The sequence below is a fragment of the Hyperolius riggenbachi genome, chromosome 11 (assembly GCF_040937935.1).
Source record: "Hyperolius riggenbachi isolate aHypRig1 chromosome 11, aHypRig1.pri, whole genome shotgun sequence".
Taxonomy (NCBI): domain Eukaryota; kingdom Metazoa; phylum Chordata; class Amphibia; order Anura; family Hyperoliidae; genus Hyperolius; species Hyperolius riggenbachi.
The window spans coordinates 41564419-41592223 of NC_090656.1; the positions used below are offsets into that span (position 1 = coordinate 41564419).

The following is a 27805-nucleotide window of genomic DNA, read 5'->3' on the forward strand; positions in this document are numbered from 1 at the left end:
TTTATCTATTTATATATGTTTTCTTTTTCTGAGATAGTATGGCTGACAGGTCCTCTTTAAAGCCTTCTTGTCCACACATACAGGGACTGTCAGCTGGCAGGGATCAGGATTGGTTCTTCGGGGGATAGTGAGGGCCGATGCTGTATAGATGCGTTACTAGCTTTTGAGTGGCCAATGGTTGGTCAATTTTACCACTTTCATGTACCACGAGAGCTTACCTGCGCAATCTGTTCATAGTATTCAATATCTGTTGGCCCTCATGCCACATGGAGGTAATAAAATTGGCAGATATTGAATATTGTGAGCAAATTGTGTAAGTAAGCCCTAATACTACACGGAGGTGGTAAAATTGGTGGATGATTGGCCAATCATAATTGAAAGTGTGTACCAGGCTTTAGTGAGGGGTGATGAGTGAAAAAAGACTCCCCAATCAACAGTAAAAGCCTAAAATAGTCCCTAATCCATTTCCACACAATTCAGAAATAAAATATATATATTTTTATTCATAGTAGTGGGTGTTAAAGTAAATTTGGAGTGAGTAGGAAAAATAAGTCAGATACTTATCTATGGACAGGAAAGACTCTGGATTCTAAAGAGCAGAGTTCTCCAACCCTGTCCTCGAAGCCCACCAACAGTACATGCTTTGCAGGAATCCACACACATGCACAGGTGAGGTAATTAGTGTCTCAGCAGAGCTGATTAACTACCTCTGTGGATTTCCTGTTGGTGGGCCTTGAGGACAGGGTTGGGGAACACTCCTATAGAGCCTTTCCTGTCCTCTCTTGCTCCCCTCGTTCCAGCATTGTCACCCCCGTTGTGTGTATTCTACCAATTGGTTGAATACACATCCATGAGCCCTTGGGAGCCTTTAGAAGCACTCCTGTCCCCAAGTGCTTCTGAAGACTGGTGGCTCTATACTCCAGTATGGAACTGCCCGTCTTTGGAAACTCCCATGGACACAGGTGCTTCCGATGCCCCGAGGCAACAAATTTAAACAGAGGTAACAGCGCTGGAACGAGAGAAACAACTTCTGTTTGGGAGTGTACTCTTTCTCCCCCTGACACCCCCTTCCCCCAAGTGACTGCTCTTTTCTAGTTTCTGGGGATATATCACAGGCACCACAGCTGAGAAGCACAAAAAGCTGTTTATAGATGAGACAGCACTCACAGGCGAAGCTCATTACTAGCCTTTTATATGATTGTATCTTGGTGTTCCTGGATTTGCTGACACACTTCTGTTTACTTAGTACAAGATGTGCCATATACCTAAGATTTCATCATGTACCTTGCCTGCAAAATATGTATTTTTGCATCACTGCGTAATTTATAAATAAATAATAGGAGGCAAAAATTTGTGTCAGATGGGTAGAGGACGCTTACACAGCAGTCATAGTAGTTCCCAGTGAGCAAGTTGAGTTCTTTCATTTGCCTAACTGGAAGCTTCAAGTCTGCATCCGCACACACAGGAAACATGTCTTCTGCTGTAAGGGTGCTGGGACCTGCACTATGGCATCTGTTGGTCTCCTGGCATTGGCTGTTACAAAGTCACCCATGACCGACCCACCAGGATGAGAGACATGAAGTAGCTGCAATGGAGTGACAATCATATCCGGCCCCTGACACAGTACACTATCCACAATATTGTTTCTGTAAGCTATTTATGTTCTCTTTGTCATAAAGATTGCTATTAGAACTGAACAATTTCAGGTTTCAAGTGAGGGACAGAAGCTGGCATTAGGAGCACTCCCTTAGGGGCTGTTTCCACTGGGGTGCCGCATCTATTTCCAAATTGGACGTGGCACCCATCGTTTTCCAATTCCACAGACAAATCATTATGCGATTCAGATGGCAAGCCTATTGACTGAATAGACGGGGTTTCCCTGTCTGAGTGCATGCTGGGAAATACTGCTTATTCAAAAGTGGTGGAGATGGGCCCTTACAGATGGTGCTCCTAATCAGGGTCGGATTAGTACTCTTTACCGCCCAAGGCCAGTCAGCAGCTCTCCCCACTTTAGTAAAGGTAGTCAGATGACCCCTCCCCTTCCCTCCAGTATTGGTAGCCCATTGAGCTTCCCTCTAGTATTAGACACTAGATGACCCGCCCCCACTTCCGTATAGATAGCCTGGTGAGTGACCAAGGCTGTGGAGTTGGTACAAAAATCATTCAGGTACCCAAAATTACTCCGACTCCTTAGTCTAATTTTTACAAAGGCTATGGATTCCGTTCAAAAATCATCCGACCCCTGAGTTTATTGAAACCACCGACTCCAACTCCAGGTACCCAAAATTGCTCCGACTCCACAACCCTGTGAGTGACCCCCTCCAGTATAGGCAGCCAGGTGACCCCCCCCCCCCCCTCAGTATAGCCTGCTGCCCTTGATCCTGTGGTGCCCTAGGCCATGGCCTATGTCCAGCCCTGCTCCTAATCTCAGTTTGTTTTCTGCATAAAGTGAAGACACCTGGGAGCCTGAAATCTTGCTGGATGATAGGGGATACAATAGTTATTTCATGCATTACAATGCACAACAAGCCCTGAGTTTGGGGCACTGGGATGTTGAGAGTTCTTTTGTTGTTAGTCTATCTCTCACAGCCACAATAAACATTGCAATTACAAAAATTGTATTTAATTTCTTGGTCAGAGGGCAAACAAGCAAAATCAGCAGGGGATCAAATACTTTTTTTTAACCCACTGTAGTTGTGCTTTAACGAAGTACCCTGTATAGCCCTGAGGGCAAATCGCGCGGGAAAACTCTGCCATAGAAGATAGTGCAGCAGCCGTCTAAATCGCTTGCCATAGCAATTCGGGTGACATTGCAGTATTTTTCTGCACGAGTGGCAGTGAATCTCATAGCCGTGCAAGGCACGGCTTCCGGGATCCTGCTGCGTACTTGCACAACAGGAAGTGCCGCCACGCATCTCATAGGACGTGCGGTGGCTAGTGGAAACGGGCCCTAAAGCACTGTGGTTTGTCTTTACTTTCAGCTGCTGGAGTGACCACACATTTGACTATGTCACAGCATGCCACAGACTGAGAGGAGCATAAATGAACTGTAAACCTAAAAATGTCACGAACTGCTAAACCACTGTACCCCTACCCCACCTCCTTCCATGTCCTCCATTCCCCCCCCCCCCCCCCCCCCCTGTTTTGGCAATGCCTGTATGAATCTTGGTCGTGCCAATAAAGCTATCTTTGATTTGATTTCACTAGTATTGGTGAGCAGCATGTTATTGTGTACAAAAACCCTTCAGCTTCATTGCACTAACTTGCCATTAGACCCCTATTCTCTCTCCTCTTTCAAGGCAAGACCAAGAATTGCTTGGTAAAGAGGATTTAGCATCCTGATTGGAGATACACGGTAGGGGGTCAGCTGGAGCTAAACTGTATTTAAGTATCTGAAATAAAGACCTTTGTTCTGTGTTTAGGAGGGGTGTTAATGTTTGCCTGAAAGACAAACCATCCCAGGGAAATAAAAGAGAAGGGATTATGGCCATTTCCCCTGATGTCAGCTACACAGAACAAGTCAGTGGACTTTACTAAACAACCACTGATAACAAACAATTGATTGTAAAATGTACATCTCATCTACTATTTCAGGAAAGAAAGCCTCATACAGGCGCTAGCAGATTCTAGACCGGTTGGGGTCACCTCGGCTGAGAATCATGCATATGTACGGTGTCCCTGAAGTGTTTCCAAAAGATCTGGAGTGACGCATTGTCATGGTCATGCCCACTGTTCACCAACTCACCCCTCCTGTTCGAAACCACACACTTTGCACTGCGCCGTTGTCCCTCCTCCTCATTCCATAGCAACAGAAGGCATCGCTAGGCTATAGGCTAGCAACAGGTCTGTACAGAACTGAACTGTCGTCCAAGGGATCAAGTCCCTGTAATTGTGCGTGTGCATACACCTTAAACCTGGCCAAACACAGGATGATCATTCCCAATCCCATTCATCATTTATACTCCTAAATCAAATACTGGTCTAGGATTGTGGAAAAACACACCACACCGCAACTTCAGGCCAAGTACACACACTAGATTCTGGTCTAGCAACTGCCAGCCAGAAAAATCTAAGTGGAAAGATTGTTTGGTAATCCAGTGTGGGTTCAAGTACTGATGACCCTGTTAGTGATCCATCGTGTTCTCCTGTTGTAGTGCACACATCAGGGCACCTCTTAGCCCCCCTCCTCTCTCATCTGAACAGAACAGGCCTGGTATTATTTGTGGTTTTGAAGTGGTTACCAACACTATTTAAAGTGAAAGCTCAGCCACTGCTCTTGTGATCTTGCAATGTATGCAGCCATTCAATCAATTCTCTGCTGAAATCTGATCAAAATTTAATGGGTAAAACCGGTAAAATGATCATTACTCTCCAATCAGTTTCCAATCAGGAAGTAATTGCCTGCTTGTCACATCAGGCCGCTGTCATATAGTGGATGGTGGCCATAAGAAAAGCACAGGCCAGCAGTAATCACCAAAGTCACAGAAGCTGCAAGAAGCTGATTGCAACATTTCATAATCACACTATAAAAAATGACAGCTGGATTGTGATTGGCAGATTTGAGGATTATGTATTTCCTGTCCCTCTGCTTGCTTCTGGGACTGGAGGTGCTGAGCTCCACTGGAAGCTGTAATTGAGAAGCCGGCACAGGAGGACTGACATGCAGCCCAGACTGGTTATTCCAGAACTGTTGGATTTGTGTGCAAAGGCAGAGATCAAGATAAAAGCTAAGGACTCGCTTGTTGTTAGAAGTTCTTTTCTTCTTTTACAGTCTCGCTGAAGACCTGAGTGAGTTGAAAGCTTTATGCAAGTAGGAAGAATGTGCGGCACTCCATATGATCAGCAATTATTCACAGTGAAAAGGGTTAATAAGCAAGTCTCTCACCACCAAAGTTGAGTTCTCTCTGCCTTTCACCTTGGGACGTGTGCTCCGTCAATGGCGTGGAAGAAGAAAGATTAAAAATCCCGTATTCAACAAAGAAAAAGCACGTGCACCTTCCGTCCTTTGATTTGGTGTATTTCAATGGCAGTGGCAAAACATCCATACATGAGAAGCTGTTACAACAGTGTCATATCATATACTGAAAAGCAGATGTAAAAATCTTGCGCCGCTAGAGGCGAGAAACAGGTCAGCATGGACCAGAAAGACGATCACACACCAGCGTCTCCTCAAACACTCGGCTGGAAAGTGGACTGCTAGGAGACAAACAAAAAGGGAGGAGCACTCCGTAGTGTGATACCTTTTAATAAAAGTTAAAACTGTGCAATAAAATTGCACTTACTAGATACATGAAGTGAGCAAGAATTTGGTTTGGCATATAGCCCAGAAGCGACCAACCCATCCAAAGAACAACCTGAGGCTGCAGTGGCCAGCGGCAGCAGGGGTCCAGATGGAAGACGGACTCCAGGTGTCTCCTATGGGGTAACCGTGTGCAGGTGACGTCAAGACACGTTTCGGCCTATACACGCCTTCATCAGTTAACTGACGTATCCACGTCCATGCAGTTAACTGACGAAAGCGTGGATACGGCGAAACGCGTCTTGACGTCACCTGCACACGGTTACCCCATAGGAGACACCTGGAGTCAGTCTTCCATCCGGACCCCTGCTGCCGCTGGCCACTGCAGCCTCAGGTTGTTCTTCGGATGGGTTGTTCGCTTCTGGGCTACATGCCAAACCAAATGCTTGTTCACTTCATGTATCTAGTAAGTGCAATTTTATTGCACAGTTTTAACTTTCATTAAAAGGTATCACACTATGGAGCGCTCCTCCCGTTTTGTTGTTTTTTCATATCATATACTGGTCTGTGTATCCTCGGTGGTGCAGGAGGTGAGTGGCGGGTAAGAACGGAGGAAAAGCGACGGAACGTTTCGTGTCAAACTGACACTTGGTCACGCTGCGTTCCACATCTCAGGGGGAACGCAGCGTGACCAAGTGTCAGTTTGACACGAAACGGCCGTCGCTTTTCCTCCGTTCTCACCCGCCACCCACCTCCTCCACCACCGACGATACACAGACCAGTATATGATATGACACTGTTGTAACAGCTTCTCATGTATGGATGTTTTGCCACTGCCATTAAAATACACCAAAGTAAAGGACAGAAGGTGCACATGCTTTTTCTTTGTTGAATACAAGACCTGAGTGAGTTGACTTGCTTCTAACTTGCCCCGTAAGAGGAATTTCTGCCGATCCTATGCAGACTGACAAGTGTGAACGGATCCTATTCATAAAATACTAGTTTAGCATGCGACAAAAAAGTCAATTTTCTCCTCAAACATAAATACAGTCTAATAGGTTTACGTACATTTTCTGCTGGTGCTATCAGTGTTATTAGTGTATCACCCCAGCACAAAGCTCTCCAGGATGCAGAAACTTTGTTTTATCTTTGATTCACCCATAGCAGAGAGTTTCCAAAGCAAATTGATAGAAAGCTTATTATTATTATCATCAGTGTAGTGCATACAGACTGACCTAGCTATTGCATTATTATGCAAGATGGCTGCAAGTTCCACTTTAAAGCCCACCTGCACCCTGGCTGTAAAGGTACTGCCAGCCCTGTTTTAGCGTCCCATTGTTAATGCATGCTAATCCTGCATTCAAAACTTTCAAAACTTTTTCTGCTGTTATGGTTTGGAGTTATTACATACTTTAGGAGCACTGGCCCTTTAATAGTCAGTGCCAAACAGTTGCATGTTGTGGGTTATTTTTATCTATAATATATTCCTCCTGTTCCATTTATTTCTCTGTCTAGCTGACTATCTGAAACATGATCCTCTGCTCACTTGTGTTTACAAGCAAGGCTGAGGTGACTCAGCGATTGGAGGAGAAAATAAAAAAAAGTTAAGGGCAGAAATTACATCAGGATTTAGCCGCAAACTGTGGGCAAAAGGCATGGTTCCCACCAGGAACAGAATTCTCTTCATTTACCATATAAAATTCACTGAAATCAAAACATGAACAGAACAATACACGTGTTATGTAAGTAGATCAAGTATTTATCTACTTACTGTATATACCGTATGTGGGTTTTTTTTCCTGCCATAGTATGGCTAATCCTACTGCTTTAAGTATTTATTTTTTTTAAACATCAGCAGGTTTTTTTTTCCAAAACTTTTTATGCACAATTAAAGTTTTTTTATATTCCTGGAGGCAGATTTTAAAGGGGAACTGAAGAGAGAGGTATATGGAGGCTGTCATGTTTATTTCCTTTTAGACAATACCAGTTGCCTGGCAGCCCTGCTGATCCTCTGCCTCTAATACTATTAGCCATAGCCCCTGAACAAGCATGCAGCAGATCAGGTGTTTCTGTGGTTCAGACTTATAAGTCTGATCTGACAAGACTAGCTGCATGCTTGTTTCTGGTTTTAATCAGATACTACTGCAGAGAAATAGACCAGCAGGGCTGCCAGGCAACTGGTATTGATTAAAAGGAAATACACATGACAGCCTCCATATACCTCTCTCTTCAGTTCCCCTTTAATCATTCCAATCTTCCACTCATTTCACATATCAGATCTAAAAAGCATCTGATAAATTTAGTCTGTTATGAGCTATAATAACCACTTAACTTCCTGCCAATGACAGGAGAAACATGGCCACTAGTCAACACAACTCTTATTGATATGCGTTAGATTATTATTATTATTATTATTATGAGCTATTTTCTTGGTTCTGAGGTCTCTCCAGGTAGCACTTTATGCCTCCCTTTACAGACAGGCCCAGACAGAAATGTACGAGTTCAACATGAACAGCGGCGGGATCAAAGGACAACCTATGCTGTATCAGTAACTTCCAAAACGGCCACATCTTAATTATTAACTTACAAAGTCACACCAAAGTGCAATATCTCAGCCAAAAAATAACGCTCGTCATTCCAAACCTGTGATCTGATAAGGCCTAGCAGGCCTGGCATCTTTACACCTAAAGGTGCGTACACACGCACTACGGCAATGAACGGCAGGTCCGACAGACCCTCCCGCTGGGCGGGCGTTCCAGCGACAGTAGTGTGTGTGTACAGTCTGTCGGCAGACTGATAAGGCTCAGATCGTTCAGAAACAGCCTTCAGATCGTTCAGAAACAGCCTTATCACTACTGTCGCTGTAACGCCCGCCTAGCGGGAGGGTCTGACGGACCCATCGTTCATTGCCGTAGTGCGTGTGTACGCACCTTAACTTACACCTTAGAAAGTGCACTTACGCAGGTAAGCAGGGCTGTGGAGTCAGAGGATTTTTGTACTGACTCCTCTGATATAGTAAGGTAGGATAAGGCTTCGTATGCACGCTAGATGGTTCGCAGCTGAGGCAGAGAATCCAGTGTGTGTATGACGACCTGATACGACAAGCGCATTGTTTTCCTTATATGTATATGAAAGCTGCCATATGTATTTCCTTTTAAACAATACCAGTTGCTTGGCAGCCCATCTGATCTATTTGGCTTCAGTAGTGTCTGAATCCCACACCAGGGACGAGCATGCAACTAATCTTGTCAGATATAACAATAACGTCAGAAACACCTGATCTGCTGCATGCTTGTTCAGGGTCTGTGGCTAAAAGTATAATGCTAGGTATACACTATGACATTTTCTGGCAGATTGACGTTGTCCAATCGATTTCCGATAGGAAATCGATTAGAGAGGATATGGAGGCTGCCATATTTATTCCCTTTTAAACAATACTAGTTACCTGGCTAGCCAGCAGATCTTCTGCCTCTAATACTTTTAGTCATAGACCAAAACTAGTCCTTGGTAAGAGTACTTGTAGAAGGTACAGATAGGAACAAAGAACATCTATCAGGCCCTAGGCAATGTAACTGTGGGTACATGTAAGAGTGATGTGCAAGTACTCTGCAGGGGACTGAGGGGATTCTTCCTCTATTTCACATTCTTCATGTACAATCTGAGCATGGATCAGGCCCTAGGCAATATAACTGTGGGTACATGCAAGAGTGATGTGCAGGTACTCTGCAGGAGAATGAGGCGATTCTTCCCCTATTACACATTCTTCGGGTACAATTTGAAAATGAATCAGGCTCTAGGCAATGTAACTGTGGATACCTGAGAGTGATGATTCTGCCTCTATTACACGTTCTTCATGCACAATCTGAACCAGGTTTATGGGTGATAGACACCTCTGTGTTCAATGTGCACAACATTCTCAGTGGATTCCCTGCAGCTCTGTGGGGAGTGCATATGTAGAGTATAGTAATACTGTGTAACAAAGTAAACCTGAGACAGATGAAAGTTTTATACATACCTGGGGCTTCCTCCAGCCCCTTTCAGGCTAATCAGTTCCTCGCTGTCCTCCTCCGCCACCTGGATCTTCTGATATGGGTCCAGGTACTTGAGCGAGTCGGGCGTAGTGCGCATGCACACACTCCACCGCGGGGAGCGTGCTACACCTGCGCAGCACTATTGCGCAGGTGCAGAACGCTCCTGGCTGTGGGAGCGGCACGCGGCCGGACTGTGCTGACTGGCTGAATTAACAGGACTCATAGCAGAAGATAAAATAAACATAACTTTGCATAAACCAGCATCAACGCAGAATTAATTCCATCTCATTGACCATCTCTATTAGTGACACAGCTACAAATCAGGCTTTATTCTTACAGCATAGATGTTATTTAGTATATATATATATTTCCTGTGTACACATCATATATACAGTCACAATCAGATGTGTATATCTGACTTTAAAAATATGGGGACTGCTTTATTGAAGCAGCACAAGTAACTATTTTTTGATTGGTTTATTTCATTTTTGTGGATTAAGCACAGCTATTACTGTATATATAAATTATTTATGATGACTATTATCTGAGAAATATAACATTTTATCATATTTTTTTATTTTAATTACAGTTTAAATTCATTAGGAGTCGGAGTCGGTGCATTTTTTCCCGACTCCGACTCCAGGTACCCAAAAATTGCTCCGACTCCGACTCCACGACTCCGACTCCACAGCCCTGGAAAAATCTAAGGTACATAGCTGCAGACTGTGAAGAAAGCTTCAGTTCATAACACTGCTGGACTCAAGTCAGGTGTCTGTGAAAATGTCATTCAATGCTGGATGGATCTTTCCCATTCGGCGCTATCTCCACTATTAACAGCCAGCAATGGCGGAGGTCATGTCTCCACAGCAGGCTAGACAAAACCTGCCGATGGCAAAAATGAGTATTCAGCCTATGGCTATCTTCAGTGAACTGGATCAGTGTAACTGTCCACTGGCAACACATCCCGCCTCAGTGACTCCAGCGTACACTTTGTCCCAGAACTCGGTTGTTTGTAGTAAATATCTTGTCACCTCAGCGACTGAATAGAGGCAACCATACATCTGTATTACTTCCACACGCAGGCAGCAATGTGCTTTTCCATTATACTGCCACCCGGCCCTCACCCACTCATCTGATAATGATAAAAGGTTCTATCACCAAACTGAATCACTATGGAAAATTAGCTTTAATTGTGTCCACTGAAAAGTCTGTTACAATGAATATTCTAAGGAAAAAATGTTTTAACACGGGCCTGAACTCAGAACTTCCCCTCTGCTCTAAAAGATAATCAGCAGCATAAGAACCTTTAAAGAAAAAAAAATCTTTGTTACATCTGCTACAAATCCTGCAATAAATCTGCATTGTGCCTACTTCCTGCTTTCATGGAAGCAGACATATTGTTAACATCCTGTGTTTACTAATTAGCTCTCTCCCATCACAGGCAGCTGATACAGCTGAGGGATCAAATTACAATTTGTGCTTAGTCACAGAAGAGGGGGAACTAGACAGGCTAAACTCTCTAAATAAATACAGGGTGCATTTCTTTATGTTTTCCCTCTGTCCTGTGCAAGAGTTCAGGTCCACTTTAAAGAAATATTCTACTTTTGTTATCAAATCGCCATCAATATAAAAAGTTGCTAAACAAGTCTATTTGTAATTTCATGTTGTAAAGTCATTTTTCCATCTCTAGCCAGGGTCAGTTAAGAAAACCAGGAAACTGCAAATGGCTAGAAACAGTATGCTGTGTACTGTTGCTATGCGACTGTCCAGAAACTTCCATGTTGCTGCAGGGGGTAAACAGCTGCACACTGGAACAGGAACACTGTGGAATGTCTGTTTTGTATATAAAAACACAGTAACATATATGAAATTTGGTTACTTTTCATGTATTTAGATTCTCTAACCAGTTTATACAGCTGCTAGGAGAGATTTCCCTTTCCTGTGTGGTATAGGAACTCTCTACCCCTGCTTCTGTGTCAGTCCACTTACATCACTGATGCCGGTAAGGGCTGCAGTGGTAAATGCATTTTCAGCTGTCTTTACAAAGAGGTTAAAGAGAAACTGTAACCAAGAATTGAACTTTATCCCAATCAGTAGCTGATACCCCATTTCCTATGATAAATCTTTTCCTTTTCACAAACGGATCCTCAGGGGGCTCTGTATGGTTGATATTGAGGTGAAACCCCTCCCACAGCGTGATGTCAGGACTATGGTTCTGACATCACACCGTGGGAGCCTTCTTGCATTGTGAGAAACAACAGCTGTTTTACAGCTGTTTCCAACTGCCAGAAAAGCAAGCAGCATCTCCTTCCCCAGACATCACCTGCCAGCAGTAACATGTCATCATGTGATAAATGTCAGAATGTAAATCAGGGAGAGGAAATATTTTACAATGGGCAAACACTGACTCATTTATACATAATTATTGTAAAAAATGAAGCACTTTTTTTTATTACATTATTTTCACTGGAGTTCCGCTTTAAGTATATTCAGTGAGCAGAGATAAAGCTAGAGAGGCAATCCTAAGTAAGGAAGACATATTTAGGGATGCACCACACTTGTGAGCCTCAGGTTCAAGGACAACACTTATAGGATCTACGGAAAAACATTACTTGTGAAAATACCTTCATCAGTTCTTTTCAAAATGGTCGGCTAGTTCAGTACTCAGTTGCGTTGTAGAATAATTCTGCATGTCAACTCACAGCGCATACAATTCTAGGGGCCTGATAACAGTACTGCGTTGTAACTTACTGCATGCAGCCTCTGAATTCATGTCTATGTCCAGTCTGCATTTCAGTTCACGCAGATTTTAAGGGGTGCGTTATGAAACTGACCGCTGAGAAACCAGCCTAAAAGACCCAGACAGCTGAAGTCTTAGGTAATATAAGATCAATAAGCATCGGCTGCATGCTTGCTACAGGTGTGTGACACAGACACTACTGAAATCGCAAAAACTGTGCACTAGCCAGGGAACTGGCATTTGTTAAACATAACAAATACGACTGCATTTTTTTCCCAAGTTGATTTATGACTGAAAGGTTTCTGGACTCAAACAAACACAGAATGTTTATATCACGCTTTTCTCTTGGTGGACTCAAAGCACCAGAGCTGCAGCCACTAGGACGCGCTCTATAGGCACACGCAGTGTTAGGGACACTTGCCCAAGGTCTCCTACTGAATAGGTGCTGGCTTACTGAACAGGCAGAGCCAAGATTCAAACCCTGGTCTCCTGTGCCAGAGGCAGAGCCCTTAACCAGTACACTATCCAGCCACCAGCATCAGCATTATTGATACTCCCAAACACATTGTCCCCATCACTGCATGGTCACTGTACCACTAGTGTCCCTCAAACCCACCACTTCTTTGTTATCCACTTCGTTAAGCTGTGTTACTAAGTGGCAGTTACACCGCACTAGGCCTGAAAGATAAATCGAATTTAAACGGAAATCGCGATCACCAAGATCACAATTTCGGAATCATCAAAGCGGCAATTATCGGGATCACGTCATTTCCACATGGGGGAAGTTTGAAGAAGTGGCTTCAAACTTCCCCAAAGTCCCGGCGGGTGCAGCCCGCAGCATTGGACATACCTTCCGCACAAATCGAAACGCTGTCCGTCCTCTAAATCTAAATCACTCTGAAATCGCTTGTAAAAAGCGCTTTCAAGATCACCCCATAAGTCGCCTGCGCTAGCGATAGCGCTGGCGATTTATAATGTGAACCAGGCCTTACTGAATTAAACATGCCAGTTAATGGTCCCAGTAGAAATATGAGTGGCAAGAATTAGCTACATTCCTTTTAACTTCTTGTGGTGTTATGTGCAACAAGAGGTAATGAAATCTCACTAGCTGGTACACAAGACAGCCATAAAACCTGAGTAATGTTCTATCCCTTGTGTCCTAACTTCCGTAAAAGATTTCACTACAGTGATATCACCTGTACAGAGATCTATTAACCTAGAGGGTGAGTCAGCCCATTGGTATGTAACATCGAAATACCAGTCTGGGCTGAGCTTTTAATACCAGAAAAATCAGTCTATTAAAGTCTAACAAAATAGACTTCCTTTGATTGAAAAGCTGACAGCTGTTTATAATCGCAGGAAAGCACTAAACGATCATTTATACAGTAAAGTGATGCCCCCCCCCCCCACCCACTTATAATAGACTGGCCTGTTCCACCCTATGACATACAGCGCCAAGCCCATCCTATATAAACATGAACAAGGGCCACGTTTGAAAAAAATAAGTTGCTAAGAAACTTGTGACAGGAACGTGAGTCAACAAAGGAGGCGTGACTTTATTATTAACCCCTTTAAGGCCGAGACTGTGCTAATAATAATGCAGGTGAGAGACAGCAGCAAGATGATTTGCCAAGTAGAGAAGCTATGCTATTTCTTTATAGATAACAATTATCATTGATTATGTGTTTACTGTAGGGCCACTGGTGGTTACACAGAGCGCCAACAAATGTTTCTGTACTGATGTAATTAATTCATTTTATTTACATGTGAAATACCAGGTGGAGGCTCAAGTTGGCATACACTTGGCAGTTTGATGACATGATCAATACAAAAGATTTTTGGGTTAGTCACACAGTGGTCGAAGAAATAACACACAGCACCTGAATCATTTCTACGACTGTCAATGAAAAAGGTCCTCCATGTCCATTTTTTTTCATAAACGATAAAATGGTGGATTTGATGAAAATATTAAAGTGTACCTGACATGAGAAAGGAGAAAAAATGTATACATACCTGGGGCTTCCTCCACCCCCTCCAGACTGATCTCTCCCTCGCTGTCCTCCGCTGCGCCCTTGATCCTCTTTCCATAATGGGCCCCGGTAAGTTGTCCAGCCAGGGTCAGTCAACGCAGGCGCAGTTTGGCCGTGCGCACTCCCCTGTCGCGCTACCGTGGCTGTGAGCATTCTGTCCCTCTGCAGTAGTACTGGTCAGGCACAGACCGTTCCCACCACGGGAGATCAATAAGGGGTGCGCATGGCGAGGTCAAGCAAGTGCACCCCAGATCGGAGGACTTATCGGGGGCCAATTTCTGAAGATCAAGGAGGCAGCAGAGGGCAGCGAGGGAGCGATCGGCCTGCAGGGGGCTGGAGGAAGCCCCAGGTATGTATACCTTCTGTCTCATCTCAAGTTTACTTTAAGGCTACATTTACAGTGCCCGTTGTGTTACGTTCCCTGTAGCAGCAGGAACACAACGGATCAGGAAAGCAGGCCCACTGTTACCCGCGCTTTGCGTTGCATACAGTGAAGCATACAGTCAATGAAAAGAGTGCTTCACTGTCACTGCTAACACAGTAATGCACTGCATGCTGTGCGTTACGATGCTGCATGCTGTTATATCACAATGCATCCGGCGCACTGCGAACGCCACTATAGGTGGCACATTGCCTATAAAACGGCCGTTATGTCACCGCAAACTCACCACTGTGAACCTAACCTAAACAAAACCGAAGTTAAGTGATTCTTGAGCAAAAACTGACTTTAGTAAAGCAGTAACGTTTAGATCCAGACATGGGAGAGGAGCAGAGAACCGACATCTCCATAGTGTTGTACCAATTGAAAGTTGACTTGGAAAATAAGTCATTTCTATCAATTGGGATCGGGAAGAAGCACTGGGGGATCAATGGCCACATAGCTTTGTTACGTCATCAGTCAGCTCAATCAATACTCAGGGATAGTACACACCAAAATCGCTATTGCAATCGCTAGCGCTTAGTGATCTGCGATAGCGATTTTGTGAAGCGGTTTTCATTGCGATTTTTGAATGAATGAGCATTTTTGATCATTCCTTCAAGCTGAATCGCTACAAAGAATGCTACATACAGCAGGTTTGTGATTTTAGAAAACACTCATAGGGTTTCAGTAGCCAAGGGTTTTTCAAAGCGCTGGCGATCTGAAAAACGCTCAGAAGCGCTCTTGGTGTGCACCCAGCTCTCATACCTGGTACACACCGCACAATTTTCCATCAGATAGGTATTCAAATAGATCATTTCTGGCAGGTCTGATCTGATTTCCGATCGATTTTATATAGAAGTGATCGGAAAATTGATCAGCATAACGATCGGAAATCAGATCGGTCTTGTAGGAAATTATCTATTCGACCACCTATTTAACGGGAAATTGCATGGTGTGTACCAGGAATTAATCACATTTCTGCTAAAATCAGATTAGATATCAAGTGGTGCAGGGTAGTAAAACAATCATCACTCCCTAATCAGGAAAACGATCGCTTGTCACATTATGCCACAGATACATTGATATCTATAGTGCTACAAACTAAATTAACTGTCATTTTGATCGATTTGTGGCAAAATTGATTGAAATTACAAAATATTTGTTCAAAAATGTCTTCAAATGCGAAGCAGGGGGAGTGGCGGTAGATCGACAGCCAATAGCGTTGTATGCTATGCCCAGTGCCATGTTGGTGTTCAATAGATTTCATGGTGAAATTTATTTAAAATCTGTGTGCAGTGTATGGGGGCCCTGGGGGGGAGGGATTTGTCCACTCTCAGATTCAGATCAGAGAGGGGTTGATCTGTTTGCCACATTGGGTGGCAATCTATATGTGTGTGGGGACCTTATTGCAATAAAACTACCAGTAGCTATTCTAGAAATTGTAGCTCAGATGCATAGTCTGTCTCTGCAGAAACACTAGGAAGAGATTGACAGATCATGCTGGGACTTGTAGTCCTTATAGTCCTTTGAATAATGCTGTTAGATTTCCACGAGAATTTGTTGTTGTGCAGGTTAATTGCTGCCCATCTCTTCTTAATAATGTATCATTTGGCTGCATCAAACTAGAATAAAAGTACATTTTGTGTCGCCTTTAATAATTCTAAACACAGCAAGCACTGGTCAGGAATGACAACTGAACACCAGCCATGTGTGAAATAATGAGATCATTCAGTCATAGTATCGATGTAGTAATTCAATCAAGCTGATCATAAAATCCACGGTGACATTTTTCCCCAACCAATGGGGAGCCATCTGCTTATCGATTATTTCCCTCCAGGTAGGCGGTTTAAATAGCTGCACATTTTAGATCAAACTTTACAAAACAATAGCTTTGTTTATGTATACACATGCAGTAGCCCTGACACAACCATACAAGTGCCCAATAACGGCGTCATTTTTAGCTAACAATCATATTTTTGATCACGTCATTTAAATCCAATGACATTTTTTTTCATTGATCCGCAGCATTAAACGATCCAAACCGTTCAGGATATCAAAACCAGTGATGATTGTACGTATGTAGAACACAATGCTATCGTGATCATTCATTCAGGATCAACTGGGCCCACCAACTGTTCTGTTTTCATACAATTTGATATAAATGATCTGATAAAAAAAAAAAAAAAAAAACAACAAATGGTAGTTCACTAAAAATTGCACCGTTGCATCTATTGCCTAGTACACACAAGGCAATTTTCCATCACTTTGACGATCAAATCGATTATTTCCAACAAGTCTGATCTGATTTCCGACGTTTTTCCGATCGGTTTTGTATAGAAGTGATCGGAAAATCGATCAGAATTCAGATTGGACCTGTTGTGAATAATTGATTTGACCGTCAATCTGATGAACAATTGCATTGTGCGTACTAGGCAATAGATTGAGCTTCTCGGTCTGTTAATGGCTAGCATAAAAATATTAATGTTAGTGAATGGAAATAATGAAAGTAGTAGACTGATCCATTGTACTTGACCATTATTTCGACTGGAGGTTTGGAACGCTGAATGGCAAGGCCTGCCTTGAAACCTATGCGTCCGCAGCAGCAATCTGGACAGTCAATAAATTATTGTCTCAAGCTAGTTGTATTCTTTAAATAACTCCATGGAAGGGGTAAAAAAAAAAAAAAAAAAAAAAAAAAAAGAGCAGAAAGGACCAATCAGCATCACAGAAGGTTAAATAATGATCAGGTTGGCACAGCAAGCAGGTGGACACAGGACAGATTCCATACTAAAGGGGGGGGGGGGGCAAGGACACTTCCAGGGACAAAAAACGATTCTAGAAATTTCCTCTTCGGATCCTAATAAGCCTTGATGGAGATCTGAATCATTGCTTCCCTATTCTACATGCCAGATGCACTTGTTGAATAGGTGGCCCTGGCTGGCTGTGACAATGCAGTTCCAGCAGCCTCTCTTACCTTTCGGAAGTAGCTCTGATCCCGCAGAGCATTGCTCTTCATCTCCCTTGGCATGAGAGTGTCGGTCATGGCTCCAGGCTGTCACTCTGCTCAGCCTTGTAATGTATATCCCCGGTGTACGACTACTGCTGCTTCTCCTGCTGCTGCTCTGTCTGTCCCCACTCTGCGCTTCTCCCTGACCTACAGCACTTTCCACTGCCAGGGGCGGAGCCCTCTACCCCGCCCACCAGCCGCAGCCACGCCCACTGCCTCTCACTTTCCTCATACATGTATCGCTGAGGTATATCAGTGACCTGTCTCCAGGAGACCCTGCCTGATCTGTACTCACTATAGGAGAGTATAGCTGCTCACAGCTGCCAGTGGCCACAGACCACCTATGGAAGATGCCCTGACACAACTTGTATGATTTCTGTCTGTTTACTGCTACAGGTGAATGAAAGCAGAATACAGTAACATAAAGGTATGAATGAATTATTATTATTATTGATTTATAAAGCGCCAACATATTCTGTGGTGCTGTACAGAGAAAGAAACAAACTTGTGTTTACGAAACATGGGGTACGTAATAATACAGACAATGGTGTATAAAGAATATAAACACTAATACAGAATTGGTAGGAATAGTAATTCCAGTGACAAATGTAACATAATGATTAAAATGTATAACAAATACCAAGACACAAAAGGGTGAGAGAGCAATGCCTTGCAAGCTTACAATCTTAAAGTGAGACTTAAGGCAACTAAAAAAATGGGGCTTCTTGCAGCCTCCTGGAGTCCTTCTGTGCCCACAACAGCGGTCCAACCCCCTCTGGAAAGTAGGTACAACCCCCACAAAGCTGGCTGGTCGCCGTCAGTCAGTGGCTACTGAGAATCCGTCATCTCAAGCCGCACGCTCCCTGATTGCGCTCCTGTGACAGTGATTTTCACGTACTGCACATGCACAGAATGCTCCCAGCTCCAGGAGAGCAGTGAGGAGGCGTGTGGCCGACCTGCATTGCTGGTGTCGCCACTGCTTGCAGGAGGGACTCGGACCGATGTCATGAGCACAGGAGGACTCTAGGTGGCTGCAAGAAGCCTCAGGTACGTTAAACTAATTTTTTTAGTTGACTTAAGATTTCCTTTAAAGAGTACCTGAGAAGAACTAATGAGCAGTATAAGTATTTATACTTACCTGGGGCTTTCTGTCCTCCTGGGTGGCTCTATTCATCTTCAATCTTTGCCAGTAATTGGGTCCCCTATGCGCAAGTCAGGCTGCACTTTCCTCTCGGGTTTTCTTTAAAGTGTTAGTTAAAGATTATATACTAACCTAAGAAATGGGGAGCCTCTGGATCCTAATACGGCTTCCCACGGCATCCACCTGTCTACCGTCGCTGCTCGCAGACCCTCCAAAGATTACCAACAAGGGCTTGTTAGTGATCTGAACGGTGCCCCGCCCCTCTTTATGCGCGAGCATGGCCGCACCTGCACAGTAAGCTGGAGCTGCTTGTGCATGAGTGACTCTGTGCTACTGCGCAGTCGCGGCTGTGGTAGCATGGCTGTATCATCGCTGCGCTCCTGACAGAAGAGCAGCACAGTCCCTATCAGCTGGAGGGTCCGCAAGCATCAACGGTGACCAGAGGATGCCATGGAAAGTCTCATTAAGATCCAGAGACTTCCGTCTATTTAGTTAAAGTGTACCAGAGACGGCAAAATACAAAGTTTTTTTACTTACCCAGGGCTTCCTCCAGCCCCATAAGCATGTCCCTCGGCATCCTCCTGCAGTCCTCCATTTACCAGCAATCAGCCCCGGTATCTGGCTCAATGATGTCAGCCGGGGTCTTCTGCCAATGCGCAGGAGGTCCGCGCATACGCAGAATACCTCGGCTGGAGCCAACTGAGCCCATTACCGGGTCTGATTGCCAATGAACGGAGGACAACAGGAGGACGGCAAGGGACGCATCCATGCAAAATCTTTACATTTCGTCATCTCTGGGTCACTTTAAAGCGGACCTAAACCCAGGACTTCCTCCTACTGCTTCGTACACATGCATGATCACTGACATTGTAAATCAAGTGATCCCCGGCTGTTTGTGTCTAACAACATCATTGCATGTTTGAATTCATAACACCACAACGAGGGGGGAAAAAACATGACTTCTTTAAGCCCCTTGTAGTCTTTGAGGTCCTCTGGGTCCCCTCTGGTATGCCGCTGTAACCTCTATTAAAGTCATAAGTCACTGCTACGGGTGATTGTTTGACAGAAATGAGGAGACTAGGTAAGCGGAAAGTACTGTTAAATATGTATTCAATGCATTTCAGCATGCTTCCTATTTAATAATCGGATGTTATTTCAGTATATTTAGATCTGTATATGCTAAGATAGATTGCAACATTATGAGGGTGGTATCTTTATATTATTAATATTATTATTATTTAGTATTTATAAAGCGCGGACATCTTACGCAGCGTTGTACAAAGTATATACAGTCTTGTCACTAACTGTCCCTCAGAGGAGCTCACAATCTAATCCCTACCATAGTCCTATGTCTATGTATGTATCGTGTAGTGTATGTATTGTAGTCTAGAGCCAATTTTTTAGGGAAAGCCAATTAGCTTATCTGTATGTTTTGGGGATGTGGGGGGAAACCGGAGTGCCCGGAGGAAACCCACGCAGACACGGGGACAACATACAAATTCCTCGGGCTCGATTCACTAACCGGCGACAGAGTGAAAAGCCACTTAGTGCACGAAAAGTAGCTTTGTGGGCACTAATTGCCACGCAAAGCTACATTGCACATAGCCCAGGGCAGTGCACACGCAGCCGGTAATAGTGTGCGGTGCAACGATAACGTTGCACCCACTGCCCTGTAAACGTTGCACTTGGTGCGCCGTAAAACGGCGCATCGGGTGCCCTCCGAAATGGCGCATCAATGGGGCACCCGATGGCCGTTATCGGCGCACCAAGTGGGATGTTTACAGGGCAGCGGGTGCGACGTTATCGTCGCACCACGCACTATTAACGGCTGCGCGTGCACTGCCCTGGGCTGTGCGCGATGTGTGGGTGTAAACCACTTCACTTCGTGGTTTGTGCCCACTATGTCTTTAGGCTCACTAACTGGCTTAGCGCCGGTTAATGAATCATGCTGCTTGCAGATAGTGACTGTTGTAGAGAAAATGAACACCGCTCACCACCCCACCATAACAGCCAGGAGCAGAAACACCGCTCACCACCCCACCATAACAGCCAGGAGCAGGACCACAGGCAGCCAGGCCCCACAAACATTGCAAAAAGGGGGAAAGATCAGCTTCACTGGCATAGTAAAAAGTCAGATAAAAAGTTTATTGAGAATAAATCAGTTAGACATAGCTCACGCGTATCGCAGCCTCACAATCGCTCCTTAGTCATAGCTAAAATGGTTCACACAATAAGCACAATTTATACACCTGTCACTCCACCCACAATGGGCGGGGTTAGCAAAACAAGTTGCAGTCACAGGTACAAGACTTATTTCTTAAAGGCATATAACATGTATGACAAAATACATATAAATATACAAGATAGCACAAGATAATCCCTCCTGATATCTTGCGGAAACAAAACCATCAGGGTGCAACACTAAATCATTATAAAAGCAATAATGGGAACAAAGAGAACCATACATACAGGTGGCCTGTAAACCCAACAATATATTAGAGGTCATAAAAAAGACTCACATCCCACCTTGAGTTCAGACCCTCAGGAAACCGTGTTCCAAGTTTCCAGATCCAAGATGTTTCCCGTTTTAAAATGTACCTCTGATTGTCCCCACCCCTGATAGACCGCTTAACCCTCTCCACTCCCTGGAACCTGAAAAAAGACAGATCCTCATTGTGACATTTAGCACCTCATGACCCGGTTGGAGATAAGTGCAGTACCGACAAGTTGAATAGCGACACCTATTGGTGACGGTTGTGGACAACCATGTTCTACCATTCAAGGATGAAGCCGAATTATATAGGCTAGGAGACAATATTGAACCAAGAGTTTGGCCTCTACGTGAAGAAAAAGAACACCCATTTTTCAATATTGTATTACGTTTCTGGTCCATGTATAAAATCGGCAAGCACTTACGGATCGCTGAGGTGACCTGATCATATTTGAGACTATAAGTAGTTACAAAAGTAACCTTTTTATTATCCCTGTCCCGAACCCTCCCCGGAAGGTCCAATAGGAGATCAGTTCTGTGCCTGCATTGGACTATGTGACGGGCCCTGAGCAACTGCCATCGTTTGTAGCCCCGCTCTCTCAGCCTTGACTCTACAGACTGTATTGTAATTGACTGTATCATTGTTAAGCCGGATGGGACTAGAGCAGATGCGCTTGGTGCACACCATCTCCCCCACAGGGACAGCTTTTATAGTGTGACCTGGATGGCAGCTAGAAGCAGTGAGTACAGAATTGCCCGCACAGGGCTTTCTAAACATGCATGTCTCAATGACACCCACATCTACTAACCCCCGTGAGATTCACATCTAGATAGATAGTCAATTTTTTGTGTCCCACCATTAGCTGTAAAAGTTAAATTCAAATCACTACAGTTAGCAAATGAAGCAAAGTCTCCTATATCCTCCGGGGAACCTCTCCATATCATAAACAGGTCATCAATATATCTCCCATACCAATAGATACGGGAGAAATATGGATTGATGTCTCCAAGGATGTGGAGCTCCTCCCACCATCTCATGTACAAATTGGCAAGGGATGGGGAGAACTTGGCTCCTATCGAAGCTCCACATCCTTGAAGAAAAAACCTGCCATTGAACATAAAATAGTTATGTTTTAAGAGAAAGTCTACTGCCATAAGAAGAAAAGATCTCAACGGAGGAGGATAGGATGAGTAGTGGTCCAAATGATAAGACAAGGCCTCCAATGCTTTATCATGTGGTATGGAAGAATAAAGCGAGGCCACATCAAATGTTACCCCACTAAAATCCTCTGTCCATTTCATTTGTTGAAGACTGGCCAAAAGATGCTTTGTGTCCCGTAAGTAGCCAGGCAATCTTACCACCAATGGCTGTAAGTGGGAATCCACCCACTCGCCAAGGCATTCCCCCAAGGATCCAATTCCAGCCACAATAGGGTGGCCCCTGGGCGGAACGTTTTTTTATTTTTCATGTAGCTAGCCTAGCGCTAGCTACATGATTCCCCCCTCCCTGCGGCATCCCTCCCACCCCTCCGATCGCCGCCGGCGCAATGGCCTGTCCGGAAATCCCTTTCTGAACGGGATTTCCTGGAGGGCTTCCCCCGTCGCCATGGCGACGCATGTCGTGACGTCATCGACGTCGGCGACGTCGTGACGTTACAGGGAGACCCGATCCACCCCTCAGCGCTGCCTGGCACTGATTGGCCAGGCAGCGCACAGGGTCTCAGCTGGGGGTGGGCGCTGTATCGCGGCAGGTAGCGGCGGATCGGCGATGGGCGGCGGCGATCGGGTAAGACACGCAGCAAGCAGTTTAAAAAAAAAATATTCAAATCGGCCCAGCGGGGCCTGAGCGGTCACCTCCGGCGTCTCTGGACGAGCCTAGCTCGTCCAGAACGCCAGGGAGGTTAAGAAATCCTTCATCTTTTTGGTAAGCACATTGAAATGTACACCCTCGTCCAGGAGGGAACCTAGTTTCTCAGAGAAATGCACCGTAGGGTCCGACGGTAGGGGGTGGTAGGTGTTTTTATCTTGCAGCTGTCTGAGAGCTTCTCGCTCATAATCTACCGCATTGAAAACTACCACCGACCCCCCTTTATAACCCCACGCCTATTGTGGGTGGAGTGACAGGTGTATAAAGGTGTATAAATTGTGCTTATTGTGTGAACCATTTTAGCTATGACTAAGGAGCGATTGTGAGGCTCCGATACGCGTGAGCTATGTCCAGCTGATTTATTCTCAAAGATTGGACTTTTTACTATGCCGGTGAAGTGGATCTTTCCTCCTTTTTGCAATCCTTGCAGAAAGTGCCCCGACTGGGAATTGAACCAGGGATCCACTGCTGCAAGGCGAGAGAGCTAACCTCTATGCCAGCGTGCTGCCCATATTGGGTAATATGGAATGTTTGATTCCTTTCTAATTGCTCCAACTGGGATAAATAACCATGTCAGGATTGGCAGAATATTGAGGGGGAAGTCTCTCTGGAGTGGCTAAACCCAGTGGGAGTTATCCACAAGGGTGTGGCAGTGAGATACAAAGCAGTGGGCTCATTTGGCCTACATTGCTAGATAAGACTACACAGGTCTCAATAAGAAGAATGTCTTTTCGTTTAATATACTGAATACTGAATGTGATTATTTGTATGCACTCAACACTTTTGCACTTTAATTAACTCACCCTTGACGAAGCTCCCCTTAGGGGCGAAACATGTAGAGTCACCTTGTTTGTGTAATTAGTATAGATTGAACAGGCTCAAGTAGGGTATGCTGCATTTGACACATATCAGTAAGACCAATGTCATTCTTTTAGAGTTGAGTTTTACTGTGTATAGATTAAAAGTTACGTTCTAGCCCTGTTTACATGCACACCTGGGTAGTTCTCATTCTCAATTCATTAAAATCTGTAACCCTTCATCCCATATCCTTTGATTTGGATTAGGATAATAACTTCTACAAAACCATGCATTGGAAAATGAATGCCACTTACATAAGAGAGTCCATCAGCAATAGAGATGTGTATTTGCATAGGTCTTTTCCATAGACAGATTGTGTTTATCTTGCTCTTGTTGCCTTTGTGTATAAGGAGCAGTGAGTATCACTGGCACTTATCCAGTCTGGCTGGCACTCATGACTTCTGCCGGATGTGACAACTCTGTGTAACCACCAAAACACAACTCTAAGCACAGCTGTGGCATGTTGTCTCTGTCACATGACAGGAGTCATCACCAAATCTACTTGAATGCATGGCTTATTGTTTTCACTACTTTTTTATAAACAGAGCCGTTACCAGATCAAATGTCTTACAAACTGGCGGAATTACACTTAAGTTCCTGAGAAGTTTTAAACTTTTCTCAGTCAAAATGATCAGCAGTCTGGTGTAATAATAATAATAATAATATAATAATAATCCGAACATTTATATAGCGCTTTTCTCCTGTTGGACTCAAAGCGCTCAAGAGCTGCAGCCACTGGGACGCGCTCAAGAGGCCACCCTGCAGTGTTAGGGAGTCTTGCCTTGAACTTCTTACTGAATAGGTACTTGACCTAGCCAGGATTTGAACCCTGGTCTCCCATGTCAAAGGCGGAGCCCTTAACCAGTACACTTTCCAGCCACCACTAATGCAGTGACAGTTCATGCATGTCTGGCACAACTGAATGTGCTGTGCTATGGAAAGCGAGAGGAGAGGCAGGAGGCTCCCTGCAGCACCCTTGGGCAATTCAGTTGGCTAATTGATTGTTGCTTGCATTAAGTTGGATATAAATGATGGGGATACCTGTAGGGATGTTAAACTAATGTAAAAAATGTTCACCATGCGCACCTTTAAAGCATATTGGAGCTTTCTAACTTGTCCTGTTACTTACTCCATCAACAAGTGACCACCAAAAAGCATAGGCAAACGCAAGGGAAATTACAGTTGCCCAGAATCCCCCCTCAGACCAGGGCCGGTGCAGTGCCTGGGAACAAGCACAAGTTGAGAAACCAGAACATCTGCAGGCATCCTGCAGCTCACAGCACCACCCCCTTTCTTTCCCCTTTACAGTTGACTTTAGATGTAGCAGCAGCAGTGTGTGTACCGAGCATGAAGCAGCAGCGTGTGTACAGAGCATGGAGCAGCAGTGTGTGTACAGAGCATGGAGCAGCAGCATGTGTACAGAGCATGGAGCAGTGCTGTGGAACTTAACAGAGTCAGGTATGAGCACAGCACCTGCTGGGTGAATGCTTCACTTTCTCCTTCTTTACCATGTCGGCTGTCCTCATTGTTATCTGTATTCAAACTGCTCCTGATCGATCCCAACGTTGGTCGGTCAGTTGGATGGAAAATTGCATTATGTGTACCCAGCATGACGTCCTACCATATTATTGTACTGAATTGTGCATGGCTGAGGGAGACCTGTCAGGACCCCCCCCCCCCCCCCCTTGAAAATCTTGGGTTTGCCCCTGGAAGAGGTCCCATTTTTGTCATGGTCCATCCAGTTAAGATCTGTTCTTGGGGGGTGGGGGGAGTTGTCACAAAAACTTAGTGTTAGGGTGACCATCAAAGATATATTCTTGGCTGTACTATCCTACTACGTATATGTTGTAGAAGTGAAAACTAAATGTCTATACTTTGAAGGGATACTTTTAGGTGGTCCCTCATATCTTGAAGAAGTGTCAAGATTGTACGATCAAGGTTGAATTATTGATGGGCACCTTACTGTACACAATTGCTGGCAATTCTTGGTATTTGTAACACATTTAATACTTGAGAAAAACATGCCCTTTTCCTGGTAGACCAAAAGGAAGGGATGTTACAGTGTGAACGTGATAGGTGGAAAGGAGGGGGCTGGCCAGAGGGAGGAGACCAAGACATAACATGCACTTACCAAACATCATCTATCACTTACATTCAATGTCATTGGCATAGGAGATAAGCACAGTGACATGTCGGCAATGAGGGGGGTTCTGCACAGCAGCAACGTCCTGACAGATGGAGTAGGGTGGGTCTCCCAGGGTTTGTCCATGGGATGATACCTCCACTGGGAGGAAAAGGGGATATGTAAGCTAAGTAATCTGCTAAATTTATATGACCCTACATGGCTTTCTTTTAGGGAACTTCAGCATGAATATAATATACCAAAACAACATTTCGTAATGCATGCTCAGGTCGAATCGTTTATTAGCAAACAGCTTACTAATGTAGCTAGCATAGCACAACTGGGGCCATTTGATACATTTTTGCAATCAGGTAATGCGAGACTCTCACTCTCGGAGCTTCAAAAGCTGAATAATGATGTACATCTACAACCTGAAGCGAATTCTAATTTTGAAGGGTGGGATAAGGTATTCCAAGATATGCAGATTGTGAAGAGAATTATTGAAGGGAACAATACCTTTATTTATTTAACAATACCTTTATTAGAAAAATTCTAATCAGTGAGAGATGGAGGGAATCACACCTACTATTCCTTTTAAAAGCAAAATATAAATAAAATATTCCAATCCCCCTCCACACTACAATAATCGTTGCCAGGGCCGTTCCTTGGGCAGTGCAGGAAGGGTGACCGCCCTGGGTACAGACCGGCATGTAGAAAAAGGGGGGCGCAGGTAGAAGGTCATAACCGCTAGGGAGCTGGGGACGCATGGTGCAGCCAAATGGAAGAAGAAAGAAAATTAACAGCGCAATCACCTTCCTTGACTCCTCCTGGGCTGCCTGATCCAATGTCAAGTCACCACCACCTCACCACCGCGTGATGACACCTGATGTCCAGTAGCGGTACTGCAGGCGGTCAGTGTGTGGCGCCCATGGAGGAGTCGGCTTTGTGGGCTATCTTTGCCTGTGTTTTCCTGGTCCCTGCTTCCCCTTGGATGAGCGGCTGGTCACTAGTAAGTAGGCATATCTACTTGTGATCTGTGGCTGTGTGACTGTCCCTAAAGAGTAAGGGTTTGCGAGTCCACATGGGGGAAGTGGGCGCAATTTTTACACCCTCGCCCTAGGTGCAATTTAGCCTAGAAACGGCCCTGATCATTGCCCAAAATGTCACCTGACTTAAAACATTGTATTTTGGGTTGTCTCCAGATAAAGAGGTTCTGGGATGAGGTCTCCACTTTTCTAAGTATCATCTGCAAGAGACAAGTGGTAAAAGAACCAGCGCTGTTTCTGTTTCACTCCTCACCAGAGGTTGCCACTGGTACTGTTTCTGTTTCACTCCTCACCAGAGGTTGCCACTGGTACTACCCCTAAAAGCGTAGCTGGTAAATTAGAGATAAGTCACTTAATCCTGTCAGCATCTAAAAAAGCTATTTATAATTGCTGGATATTCCCAACACCCCCAAACACTACAAGATGTTAAAGATGAACTATCATATATTCTGCCCTTGGATGCAACACTGAACCTTGAGAAAGGCAGCAAGAAGTTGTTTCGCAAGTAGAAGTCTTATATTTTGCATATATTACCCCAGGATGACCCAAAGGACTTCGTGTAGCCATTCAAGTACTCCTCTTGCATATGAGCAACTTGGTGGTACACTTGGTTGCTTAGAAATACAAAAATTGCCAGCTAAGATGTTCTAATCGACTGCAACTGCAATAGCATTGGGAACACTAGGAGAGAGAGTAACTAGGGAGGGATGGAGTGTAGGAAAGGAGTTTTATGTCTGAGTTCTTTAACATTGTATGGCATTGCCTAATTCCATGCTAGATTTGAGTAGCACGCAAACTTTCTGATATTACGC

The 27805-nt window shown here is 44.5% G+C and overlaps 2 protein-coding genes across 3 annotated transcripts in view; one reads left to right on the forward strand and one right to left on the reverse strand.

Moving 5' to 3' along the window:
* The window catches only part of RHPN2 (rhophilin Rho GTPase binding protein 2), a 111130-nt gene extending 93520 nt beyond the window's left edge, over positions 1-17610 (reverse strand). The window contains exon 1 of the mRNA XM_068261050.1: positions 17436-17610. Coding sequence (XP_068117151.1) covers positions 17436-17504 — 69 coding nt within the window. The 5' untranslated portion in view covers positions 17505-17610. The remainder of the gene's footprint in view (positions 1-17435) is intronic.
* Positions 17611-17742: 132 nt separating this feature from the next.
* NLRC5 (NLR family CARD domain containing 5) overlaps positions 17743-27805 on the forward strand; it is a 336749-nt gene continuing 326686 nt past the window's right edge. The window contains exon 1 of one of the 2 annotated variants that reach the window (XM_068259606.1): positions 17743-17895. The gene's annotated coding sequence lies outside the window, so the exon portion shown is untranslated. The remainder of the gene's footprint in view (positions 17896-27805) is intronic. The other variant, XM_068259607.1, reaches the window with a different exon arrangement.